General features: G+C 45.9%; 1 protein-coding gene across 1 annotated transcript in view; it reads right to left on the bottom strand.

Moving 5' to 3' along the window:
• Positions 1 to 12,520, bottom strand: part of DNAH11 (dynein axonemal heavy chain 11) — a 367,765-nt gene that overhangs the window by 219,984 nt on the left and 135,261 nt on the right. Inside the window, 2 exon segments of the mRNA XM_062178539.1 lie at positions 707 to 867; positions 4,366 to 4,497. Coding sequence (XP_062034523.1) covers positions 707 to 867; positions 4,366 to 4,497 — 293 coding nt within the window.

The following is a 12,520-nucleotide window of genomic DNA, read 5'->3' as shown; positions in this document are numbered from 1 at the left end:
TCCACCTGTGTGCCAGCGCCAGTCTATCAGGTATAGAAGGGCTGGCTCACCCAGTTCTCTAAAGCTGCCCACATATGCAAGAAGGAGATACAGCTGCCCCACCTGATGCCCAACAAAGACACGGTGGGTGTCCAATGAGACGCAATGAACACCGTGAAAGGAATCACTATGCTAATGTAAGCAATCGCTCAGCAATCCAAAGAAATGGAAATGAAATATACACAACGGAAGCATCTCATCTGACACTGCTCTTGCTACCAAAATGATCATTCGTCTTCCTTTTAACTGCCAAAGAAACCAAAAGCATGCTTTAAGTTAAAAATTAATAATCTATCAGTCCTAACATATACATTTTCTTTTTAAAAAGATTCATTTATTTGAAGGGTGGAGAGACAGAGAAAGAGGGAAATACATACACACATATATTTTAAATGTCTTTTTAAAATAAGAATTAAAAATTTTATAAACACATTTGAGAAAGAGGGAAAAGGGAGGGGTGTGTGTGTGTGTGTGTGGAGAGAGAGAGAGAACAGGAAAGATACATATATATGTTTCTTAATATATTACATGTACATAGTACATATGTATATCTAGTACTTAGCACACAGTACTCCGGAAGTACTTCCTTGTTCTCACACACTTCCACCCATGCGAGCAGAGCTCTGGACTGACTGCTCGGCAGCCCGCCTAGACTTGCGGTGGTTACCTGTCAGTCAGAGGCGTGATCGCCAGCCGAGGGCCGTTTCCCAAGTACTCATAGAAGTACTGGAACCGGGCATCACAGATGTCGACAAAGCAGTGTCTGCGGGGCTCGTCCCACTGATGACGGAGCTGAGACAGCCATGCGAAAGCCTGGGGGCTGACGACCTGCAGTCAGGGGCAGGATCATTACACAGAGGACTCCAGTGGTTTCCCGGCCACAAACGTAATCTAGTCAGTCTATCCCTTCAGCTCTGTGGGCCTGCGTTCACATGTTACCACTAACGTTCTCATAAACAGGAAATCCCTTGTATGCCATTGCAATTTATAACTGCACAGACAGTTGAACGCTTCATCACAAATGGATCTACAGCAAAAGACTTCCTTTTACACTGGCTTCTGCGGAAAACAATGCCAATATGTTCCCTTTTATGTTTCACCCAGAGGATTAGGTAATTTTCATAATTCTATATGCATATCACTAAAATCCAATAGAAAATCACATTTATCACATTTTCTGTATTAAACTAATGCTTAATCCATCATTTCTGCATGTCAGAAGTATAAAAGATTTATTTATTTGAAAGGCAGTGTGACAGAGAGAAAGAGAGAGCGACAGAGAGAGAATCTTCCAACTGCTGGTTCACTCCCCAAGTGGCTGCAATGGCCAGGAGCATCATCTGGGTATTTCACATGGGTGACAGGGACCCCAATACTTGGGCCATCTTCCTCTGCTTTCCCAGGAACATTAGCAGGGAGCTGGATTGGAAGAGGAGCACCTGGGACTCAAACCAGCATGCACATAGGATGGTGGCATCAAAAGAAATGGCTTAACCCACCATGCCATGGTGCTGGCCCCAAGAACCTACGCCTACAACCATATTCATTGTAAAGACAGTTTGCCTCGAAAACAGACCTTTTCACTTGCTTTCCATTACTTCAAAGAACAGTATTCTTTCATTGCTATTCTTTCCCAACCAATCCAGCCCTCTTCCAACTTGATAAGAACTTGTCCATCTCCTTTAAGGCGCATCTCTAGGGTTTCATGGGAATCATGTCCATGTATTTCAGATGGCTAAGAATTAGACTGTGTCTTTTAGTACAAGATAGGGGATTTTTTTTTAAGATTTATTTATTTGAAAGTTGCAGCCACAGAGAGAGAGAGGTCTTCCATCAGCTGGTTCACTCCTCAACTGGCCACAACAGCCGGAGCAGAGCCAGTCAGAAGCCAGGAGCTTCCCCTGAGTCTCCCATGTGGGTGCAGAGGCCCAAGGACTTGGGCTATCTTCTACTGATTTCTCAGGCCATAGCAGAGAGCTGGATCGGAAGTGGAGCAGCCGGGACTTGAATCGGTGCCCATATGGGATGCCGGCACTGCAGGCAGTGGCCTTACCCACTATACCACAGCACTGGCACCACAAAGGATATGTTTAAATCCTAACTTATCCTACCGCCAAGTCATTAGAGTGACAAGACAAAATAAAATGTATATATATAAGAATGGCAAGTTGTACAGAAAGAGCAGCTCTTGATACTTCATTATCAAAAGAAAAACAGAGTAAGTGGGATTTTCCAAAAATTCACTTTGGATTTTCAATTAAACAACATTGTTCATGGGGCCAGCGCTGTGCTGTATAAGGTTAAGTCTCTGCCTGTGCTGCATCCCATATGGGCACCAGTTCGAGTTCTGGCTGCTCCACTTCTGCTCCAGCTCCCTGCTAGTGCACCTGCAAAGGCAGCAGAGGATGGCCCAGGTGCTTGGGCCCCTGAACCCATGTGAGAGACCCAGAAGAAGCTCCTGGCTCCTGGCTTTGGCCTGGCCTTTGCAGCCATTTGAGGAGTGAACCAACAGATGGAACATCTTTCTCTCTGCCTGTCTTTTTCTCTATCTCTGCCTTTCAAATAATGCATGAATTTAAAAAAAAAAGAAGAAGAAGAAAAACTTGAACAAAGAACATTGTTCACTAATCGTCTGGAAGGTTGACTGACGAATGCTGATGTTCACATGTCAGAAAGAAGCGTTTCCTTGTACTTCATTGAGAGAATTAAAATTCACTTTGAGGGGCCGGCACTGTAGTGGAGTAGGTTAAGCCTCACTCAGCAGCATCGGGATCCCATATGGATGCCGGTTTGAGTTGCAGCTGCTCCACTTTCGATCCAGCTCTCTGCTCTGGCCTGCGAAAACAGTAGAAGAGGACCCAAGTGCCTGGGCTGCTGAACCCACGTGGGAGACGTGGAAGAAGCTCCAGGCTCCTGGCTTCAGATCGGCTCTGCTCTGGCCACTGTGGCTATTTGGGGAGTGAACCACTGGATGGATGACCTTTCTCTCTGTCTCTCCCTCTCAATGTCTGTAACTCTACCGCTCAAATAAGGAAGATCTTTAAAAAGGTTCAATTTGATTTTAATAAATTGAGAAGTACAAAAACAATAAAGACATTTCACAACATACACATGCAAAGTGTGCAACTGACTGGCTGAAATGCCACCACACCCAGAGAGTGACAGGCGCGATACATCAGTGCTGCTCAGCTGACAAACACCTTGCTGACATGTGCAAGTAAGAATGTGGTTTGGAAAAGGAGAGAGAAAATTTTCTTTTTTTCTTCTTCTTCTTCTTCTTCTTCTTTTTTTTTTTTTTTTTTTGACAGGCAGAGTGGACAGTGAGAGAGAGACAGAGAGAAAGGTCTTCCTTTTCCGTTGGTTCACCCTCCAATGGCCGCCACAGCTGGCACGCTGCGGCCGGCACACCGCGCTGATCCGAAGCCAGGAGCCAGGTGCTTCCTCCTGGTCTCCCATGCGGGTGCAGGGCCCAAGGACTTGGGCCATCCTCCACTGCACTCCCGGGCCACAGCAGAGAACTGGACAGGAAGAGGAGCAACTGGGACAGAATCCGGCACCCTGACTGGGACTAGAACCCAATGTGCCGGCGCCGCAAGGCGGAGGATTAGCCTATTGAGCTCTGATGCTGGCCCGAGAGAAAATTTTCTTTTCACATGAGTCACTGTCTCTTCCAGAGACAGGGAGAGAAAGTTATTGATACACAGAAAGGATTAGAAAATAACTTCTTAACAAGGAAGTGAATTAGTTAGCCAGGAAAGACAAAGGCAAAGGCATGACCAAATAACCTAAAAGAGCACCCAGTAATTCTCTCTTTGGGGGGCAACTGATCAAAGGCACAAGGAGACAGTGAGGGACATTTACACAATCTTGTTGCCATTGGCTGTGTCGGTCACCAGGTGGGATTCATAGTGGCTTCAAGGGAAGCCAGTAGACACAGGGCTAAGCAGGTCACGTCTCACAGTTCTTCCATCTGGGTTAATTTGTAGAAGTTTTGAGGCTCCTATCTTGGCAAAACCCTTGCGGGGTATCCTTTGGGCTCATTCTCATCTTCAAAAAGTTTATAGAAATGAGTATCGTAAAAAACTACACCAAGATGTCAAAACTGCTTGCACTGAAGTGAATTTACTTTTTAACTCCACTTTCCGCAAACTTTTTGGGGTACCTCCGATACCTTGGGCTAGCCCAAATCCAACATACCCAAAATAAGTACAACTTCTGAAGACTAACTCACAAACGAAAGCAATGACTCTCCTGGAAGTATTCTGACAATAAAGACCAGATTCAGAAAACAGAAGCTAGTAAGTGGGATTTTTCCCCACAACTTGCCTTCTGGGAAATGAGTTTGGCCACCACATCCCTGGCGTGGACGTCTATGGTGCACAGGGTCATGATCTTCTGTCGGTCTCCAGGAGGGAGTTCTCCCAGCAACAGTGTAATCAGAGAATTCAGCTGGGAAATCTAGGAGGAATTTGTGTAGAGGAGGGAAAGGTTAGCAACACAAAGACTACTTTCGCTTGCAAAACATTGCTTGTTAAGTTTCATTTATTTGAAAGGCAGAGTTACAGAGAGAGGTAGAGAGAGAGAGATAGAGAGAGAGAGGTAGAGAGAGAGAGAGAGAGAGAGAGAGAGAGGTCTTCCATCTGCTGGTTCACTTCCCAAATGATCGCAACTGCCAGAGGTGGGTTGATCTGAAGCCAGGAGCTTCCTCCGGGTCTCCCACGTGGATGCAGGGGCCCAAGCACTTGGGCCATCCTCCGCTGCTTCCTCAGGCACATTAGCAGGGAGCTGGATCGCAAGTGGAGCAGCTGGAACTCAAACTGGTGCCCATAGGGGATGCCGGCACTGCAGGCTGGGGCTTTAGCCTGCTGTGCCACAGCACCAGCCCCTGCAAAACATTTTCAAATGTGCTATCCCAGCAGGTCCTCCCAGCCTCCCTCACAGGGCTACACAGATGAAGGAGCTAAGACTCAAAAGATTATGACCCTGTGAGAAGTGACAAGGCCAGGGGCAGAAGCAGAGGTTCTTGGTGGCCTTGAACCAACTCTCCAACCTAATGATGACAGAGTTTCCAACTTAGAATAGGAATTTAGGAGCTGTTACTGTGGCACAATGGGTAAAGTGATTGCTTGCAATGCCATCATCCCATATGGACACTGGGTTGTGTCCCAGCTGCTGTACTTCAATTCAGTTTCCTGGCCTGGGAAAAGCAGCGGAGGATGGCCCAAGTGCGCCCCCACAACCTATCTGGGAGACACAGGTGAATCTCCTCGCTCTGGTATGGCTCAGCCATGGCTGTTGCAGCTACTTGAGGAGTGACTCAGTGGATGGAAGATCCTTCTCTGTTTCTCCCTCTATCAGTTTCCAAAGTATAGTTTATGGATTACAATGGCTTTCCCCCGCCCCATAACTTCTCTCCCACCTGCACACCTCCCATCTCCTACTCTGTCTCCCATTCCATTCACATCAAGATTCATTTTCAATTATCTTTATATATAGAAGATCGATTTAGTATATATTAAGTAAAGATTTCATCAGTTTGTACCCACACAGAACATAAAGTGTAAAATACTGTTTCAGTACTAGTTATAGCATTAATTCACATTGGACAACACATTAAGGACAGAGATCAAAATAATAAATCTAAAATAAATAGAATTTTAAGTTGTCAGAGTAGACATTTTATAAAAATGTATAGTAAGAGTTAAATAAGTATTTTTTACTTTAGAAAGGACTACAACTAAAATGTAGTGTTTTTTAATTTTCTGATAAAATCTTCTGATGATTACTGAGAATATATTTAAGACATGGAGCTTGGACAGGTATTTGGTAGAGTGGTAAGACACCACTTGGAATGCCCACATCCCATATCAGAGTGTCTGGGTTCGAGTCCTGGCTCTGCCCCTAATTCCAGCTTCCCACTAAAGCACGCTCTGGGAGACAGCAGGTGATCCCTCAAGTAGTTGGGTTCCTGTCATCCATGAGGGAGACCTGCCTTGAATTCCTGGCTCCTGCTGCAGCTCCAGCCCAGCCCCAGCTGTTGCAGCTATTTGGGGAGTGAATGAGCAGACCAGAGCAAGCCCTCATTCTGTCTCTGTGTGTCTGTCTCTCTGCTTCTCAAATCAAAACAAAGAAGATTTAAAACAAGAAGATTTAAATGCACAGTGGAAGGGTCTCCCACGTCATTCCTATTCACACCACTCTTCTTGCTAAGGTCTGTTGCTCCCTTAGATGGGTATTTTTCAAACTGCTGGTCTTTTTTCCGTAGAATGGAAGAGAAGTTCACCCCACGACAACTGAGGATCCCTAACTTTGCAGATGGAGACAAGGCGTCCCTGCCATACCCATCACACAGACCAATCCAGGGAGGGGGATTCAGACCTAACCTTAGGAACTGTGGCTGTGCAGGACTTAAGATCAACCACAAAGGGAGCCAAGAAAGAGCTGTGTAAGACATTCCAGAGAGGCAACAGCTTTACAATCATTTAATCTACCTTCCTCCTCTTCCCACCCAGCTTTTCGGAGCTATGACTGCCAAACACTGTACACATTTCAAGTGCACAATGTGATATGTTGATATATGTTTAAACTGCGCAGTGATTACCACAATCAAGCTCATCGTCACATCCATCACCTCACACAGCTACTTTGTGGGGTGGGGGAGAGGGGAGTACGAACACTTGAGATCTGCTCTCTTCGCAGGTTTCAGGCTGTCGATATTGTACACTAAGTCACTTTATAACTCAATGTTGGGGCCCTTTGACCAAAACCTGTCCTTCCCTCCTCACTTCTCAGCCCCCGGTAACCACCATTCTACCTTCTGCTATCTTGAGTTGGACTTCTAGTTTTAGGTTCCACATATAAGCGAGATCATGTAAGGTCTTTGTCTGGCTTACACCACTCAGTGTAACCCTGTTCAAGTTCAGCCCTGCTGTCACAGATGACAGAATTCCCTTCTTCCAACAGCTAGAGAGCATTCCGTGGAGTGTGAGTACGGGTGTGTGTATTCCTCATTTTCTTTATCCATCTATCTAGGAGCACTTAGGCTGTTAGCATATCTTGGCTAGTGTGAACACTGCTGCAACGGACATGGGAAGCAGACAGTTCACAGATAGTTATTTCATTTTCTTCAGATGTGTGCCCAGATGTGAGACAGCTGATTCATATGATGATTCTATTTTTAATTAATTAATTTCAAAGGCAGAGTTACAGTTAGAAGGAGAGACACAGGGGCTGGCGCTGTGGCATAGCCAGTTAACACCCTGGCCTGAAGCACCGGCATCCCATATGGGTGCCGGTTCTAGTCCCAGCTGCTCCTCTTCCAATCCTGCTCTCTGCTATGACCTGGGAAAGCAGTAGAAGATGGCCCAAGACCTTGAGCCCCTGCACCCATGTGGGAGACCCAGAAGAAGCTCCTGGCTCCTGGCTTCAGATCGGCACAGTTCCGACCATTGCGGCCATCTGGGGAGTGAATCATCGGACAGAAGACCTCTCTTTCTCTCTCTGCCTCTCCTTTCTCTGTGTAACATTTTCAAATAAATAAATAAATCTTAAAAAAAAGGAGAGACATAGAGAGAAATATCAACCTACTAACCATCAGTTCATTCCCCAAATGTCCGCAGTGGCCAGGGCATGGCCAAGGTCCTAAGCCAGGAGCTTCATTTGGTCTCTTACTGGGTGCAGGGGCCCAAGCAATTGGGTCATCTTCAGCTGCTTTCCCAGGTGCATTAGCAGGGAGCTGGACTGGAAGTGGAGCAGCCAGGATTCAAACTGGTGCCCATGTGGGATGCAAGCCTCACAGGTGGTGGCTTAACCTGCTATGCCACAATGACAGCCCCTATTTTTATCTTTATTTCTAGTAACTTCCACACTGCTTCCCATAATGGGTATACTACAATGGATTCTAAGAACTCATTTTGTTGGTATCTACTGTCTACCCAAGATAATCCATAGATTCAATGCAACCTGTATCAAAATTCTGCAAAAAAGAGTCTTAAAACTTGTATGGAACCATAGAAGACTAAAAATAGCTAAAGCAATTGTGAGCAAGCAGAACAAAGCTGAGCACATCACCCATCCTTCAAATTACATTACAAAGCTATAGAAGTCAAAACAGCATGGTACTGGTATAAAAACAGATCAGTAGAACAGAGTCCAGAAATACATTTTTCAACTGATTTTCAATAGGTACTAAAAATACACAATAGGGAAAGAATGTCTTCAATCAATGATCTTGGGAGAACCAGATATCCATATAAAAAAAATGATATCAGACCCTTAACCATACTCACAACAGATGGAAGTCCTGAAACAACAAAACTCTTAGAAGGAAGCATATGAAAAAACTCCTTAATATTGGTCTTGACAATCATTTTTTGGATTTGAAACTAAAAGCACAGGCATCGAGAACAAAAACACACAGATGGGACCAATATCAAACTGAAAAGGTAGATATTGGAAAGGAAAAAAAAATAAAGGAAACCATCAACAGAAAGGAAGTTTACAGAATGGGATCAAATATTTACAAACTAAGCATCTAATCAGGGTTATTTATTTATTTATTTAGACAGGCAGAGTTAGACAGTGAGAGAGAGAGAGACAGAGAGAAAGGTCTTCCTTTTTTCCATTGGTTCACCCCCCAAATGGCCACCACGGCTGGTGCACTGTGCCAATCCGAAGCCAGTAGCCAGGTGCTTCCTCCTGGTCTGCCATGAGGGTACAGGGCCCAAGCACTTGGGCCATCCTCCACTGCCTTCCCAGGCCACAGCAGAGAGCTGGACTGGAAGAGGAGCAACCAGGACAGAACTGGTGCCCCAACTGGGACTAGAACCCAGAGTACCGGCACCATAGGTGGAGGATTAGCCTAGTGAGCTGCAGCGCCGGCCTAATCAGGGGTTAATATTCAAAATATATGAGGAAGTCATAAAACTCCATAACAAATAAATAACAACCTGTTTTAAAAATGGACAAAAACCTGAGTAGACATTTTTCCAAAGAAGATATAGAAATGGTCAACTTGTACATGGAGAAGTTCAACACCACTAATTGGGAAAATGCAAATGAAAACCACAATGACATATCATCTCCTTTCAGATCAGCTGTGAAAGTTCAAAGGGTAAGTATTGGCATGGATGAGCATTAGCCTATTTTAAATATATTATACTGAAAAAAGGTACAGTGGTTTCCCTCTATTCTCTAGGGGATACATTCCAAGATCCTCTGAGCATACCTAAAGTCATGGATAGTACTGAATCCTATAGCATGTAGTACTGTTTTCCCTACATCCTCATACCTATGATAAAGTTTACACATTAGGCACGATGAGAGACTGACCACAGTCAATAACAGCAATGTACTTTAATCAAGTGAACGTGATCTCTCTCTGAAAGTATCTCACCATACCACATCGCCATCATTCTTGTGATGGTGCGAGATGACACAAATCCTATGTGACAACAGTGACCAGTGTAGGCACTGTGATGCAACACTGGGCTGTGAAAGGGTTTCAGGCTGGGCAACCTTTTTGTCTGCCAAGGGCCATTTGGGTAGTTATATCATTTGCACAACAAACAAAATTATCAACTTTAAAACTGGCCGCTCACTTTCAAGTTGCTTCTATAGTTGCCTTGGCAAAGGACAGAGCAAATGATTTTGTGGGCCTCACCCAGCAGGCTGGGTGTTCCCCAGCCCTGGTTACTGAACACAGAGCTGCAATACACCAACAGTCAGTTTGACAACCGAGACAGCTGCTAAGTGACTATCGGGCAGGTAGGACATACAGCTTGGACACGCTGGACAAATGACTCGTGTCCCAGGCAGGACAGATAGGGATGCTGCAAGATCTCATCACGTTGTTCAACAGAACATGCAACTTATAGCTGATGAATTACTTATTTCTGGAATTTTCCACCGAAGAATTTCAGAGCTTAGTGGACCATGGGTAACAAACGGTACAAAGTGAAACTGCATATAAAAAGGACTACTGTCGGCCGGCGCCACGGCTCACTAGGCTAATCCTCCGCCTGCGGCGCCGGCACCTTGGGTTCTAGTCCCAGTTGGGGCACTGGATTCTGTCCCGGCTGCCCCTCTTCCAGGCCAGCTCTCTGCTGTGGCCTGGGAGGGCAGTGGAGGATGGTCCAAGTGCTTGGGTCCTGTACCCGCATGGGAGACCAGGAGAAGCACCTGGCTCCTGGCTTCGGATCAGCATGATGCGCCAGCCACAGCGGCCATTGGAGGGTGAACCAACAGCAAAGGAATACCTTTCTCTCTGTCTCTCTCTCTCTCACTAACTCTGCCTGTCAAAAAAAAAAAAAAAAAAAAAAAAAAAAAAAAAAAAGGACTACTGTAGTTATACTTCAGCAAAAGTAGGTTGATCATTCTCTCTTGTGCCAGGTGTTCAGGCTGATTACCCTCTAGATTTTCAGTTTCACGAAGCAAGGCCAGTGTCTGCCTTACTTGGCGCTTTATCCCCAGGGCCATGGAGAAGCTGTCAGAGAGCAGGTGCTGAATGAGTGCTTGTCAAACCCATGGAGGAATGTACAGTAACAGTTTATGCATGTGACCTTCCTAAACAAAATTAATACACACGGTGGTTGAAAAGGAGTTGTTCTGGCCATGGATAGTTCCTCAACTGGGTCAAGGCATGCAGCCACTGCAGTCTCACGTTTTACACCACCACCATTAATTGGTTAAAAAGAGTTCACTGATGCAATGCTCATACGCTGTGAGGCCTTGTAAGAACACTTTAGTTTCAGGTGCTTTCACATGCATCGTCTTTGCTGGAGCCCCCCACAGCCTGTGATTCTACATGATCGATTCATCTTTCACAGACATTCAGTCAAACACGAGATGATTCAGAGCTTGCCAGCGTTTTCTGAGCACCCTCACACCTTGGGGCTCCTACGCTGTCTCTCCAGATGCAACCCTTCCTGATGATGCTGCTGCGGTGCAGGGGATAAAATCCATACCCATAAAAATAAGCCATTATAAAATGCCCTTGAGTAGGGCAAGGGCATCAGTTAGTTATTTCTATACGGTCATGCTATAAATGCAGATGTGTTTGGGGCCTGCGACACATGCAACATTCTTGGCAGCTTCCACAACGCGTGCGCTGTCATGTCATCAATGATTATTCTTGCCACTGATCATAGCAGCCTGGCCTGATTTCCTACTGACCCCAGGATGCTTGCCCCAAGTTGGCTCCCTCTGGTACACCTTGGCTCTACCTGGAGCAAGACCACAGCAGGTACCTTGAACTAGAAAGAAGCCTAACTTCCTACCAAGACGATGAGAAGTGGGTAAGTAAAACCCAAACTCTTACCTCCAGAGCCAAAAGCCTTCACAGGCTCATAGCACTCCTTTCCTGGCTCACTCCCACCTGACCACAGAAGCCCTCTCTCCTCTGTGCCCCCATCATGGCTCCTTCAAGGCTCTGACAACTGCTTCATCTGTCTGGTGTCATTTCCCCTGTGATCTGTTCAGTTGGCTTCCTCTCGTAATCCAAGTCATAGCTCACACTTAACTTGCACCCAACTCCTCTGGCCAGCCTGTGCACGCCCTTGCTAAGGGTAATATGGTTTGACGGTGGCCCTCTAGGGTCGTGTGATAGAAGCCTGGTCCCTAATGTAGCCCTACTGCAAGGAGGTGGGACCTACTGGGAAGTCACGAGACCACTACTGCTGAAGGGGCTGGGCTCAAGGTTTAAGGTCTTTCTCAAGAGACTGTTGCACCAAACATAGACTAGGTGTTTAGCCTTGTAGCTCAGACACCCACTTAGAATACTTGGGTGTGACTCCTGACTCCAGCTTCCTGCCAATGTAGACCCTGGGAGGTAAAGCTGATGGCTCAACAGGGGTCCCTGCCACTTCTGTGGGAGACCTAGATAGTGTTCCTGGCTCCCTCCTCTGAACCCAACCCAGCCCCAGATGTTGTAGGCATGAAGGGAGTCAATGAGTGCATGGGAGCTTGTTCCTTCTATTTTGTCTGTCGGCCACTTAAATAATAAATGTTTAAAAAAAGCAAGACTGACCCCTCCGTGCCTCTGGTTTCCTGGGCCACCCTGCGATCACTCTCTGCCTTACAGGCTCCCTCATGATGCTGTCTAACTTGAGATGATGGGGAGCCAGGTAGAATCTGTAGAGCTGGGCAGACACCAGAGCCATGCTCCCAGACCTGGAGTTCTGCGAGCAAAACAAACCCCTTTTGTTGAAAAACTCCCTGGCCTCAACTGTTTATTTACAGCACTGGAAACATGTTAACACTCCCTACCCAATGATTCCCTCTGTTCCTATGCTGTGCTCTTTATCACGATTGCCCTACCTTTTGCTTATTTCTTTCTTTGTTTACTATCGTTTGTCTCTTCCACATTCATGATGTGCTCTAAAGGGGCAAAGGCATAACTGTCATTTTCTGTAGTCTCTTCTTATACCTAGCAGAGGCGTCAGCACACAGTGTGCACACAGGAAACATTCACCATATGAAGAAA

Source organism: Lepus europaeus, chromosome 20, assembly GCF_033115175.1.
Source record: "Lepus europaeus isolate LE1 chromosome 20, mLepTim1.pri, whole genome shotgun sequence".
In the NCBI taxonomy this organism is placed as follows: domain Eukaryota; kingdom Metazoa; phylum Chordata; class Mammalia; order Lagomorpha; family Leporidae; genus Lepus; species Lepus europaeus.
Note: the sequence above shows the minus strand (reverse complement) of the source record. Positions and strands in the feature narration are given on the sequence as shown.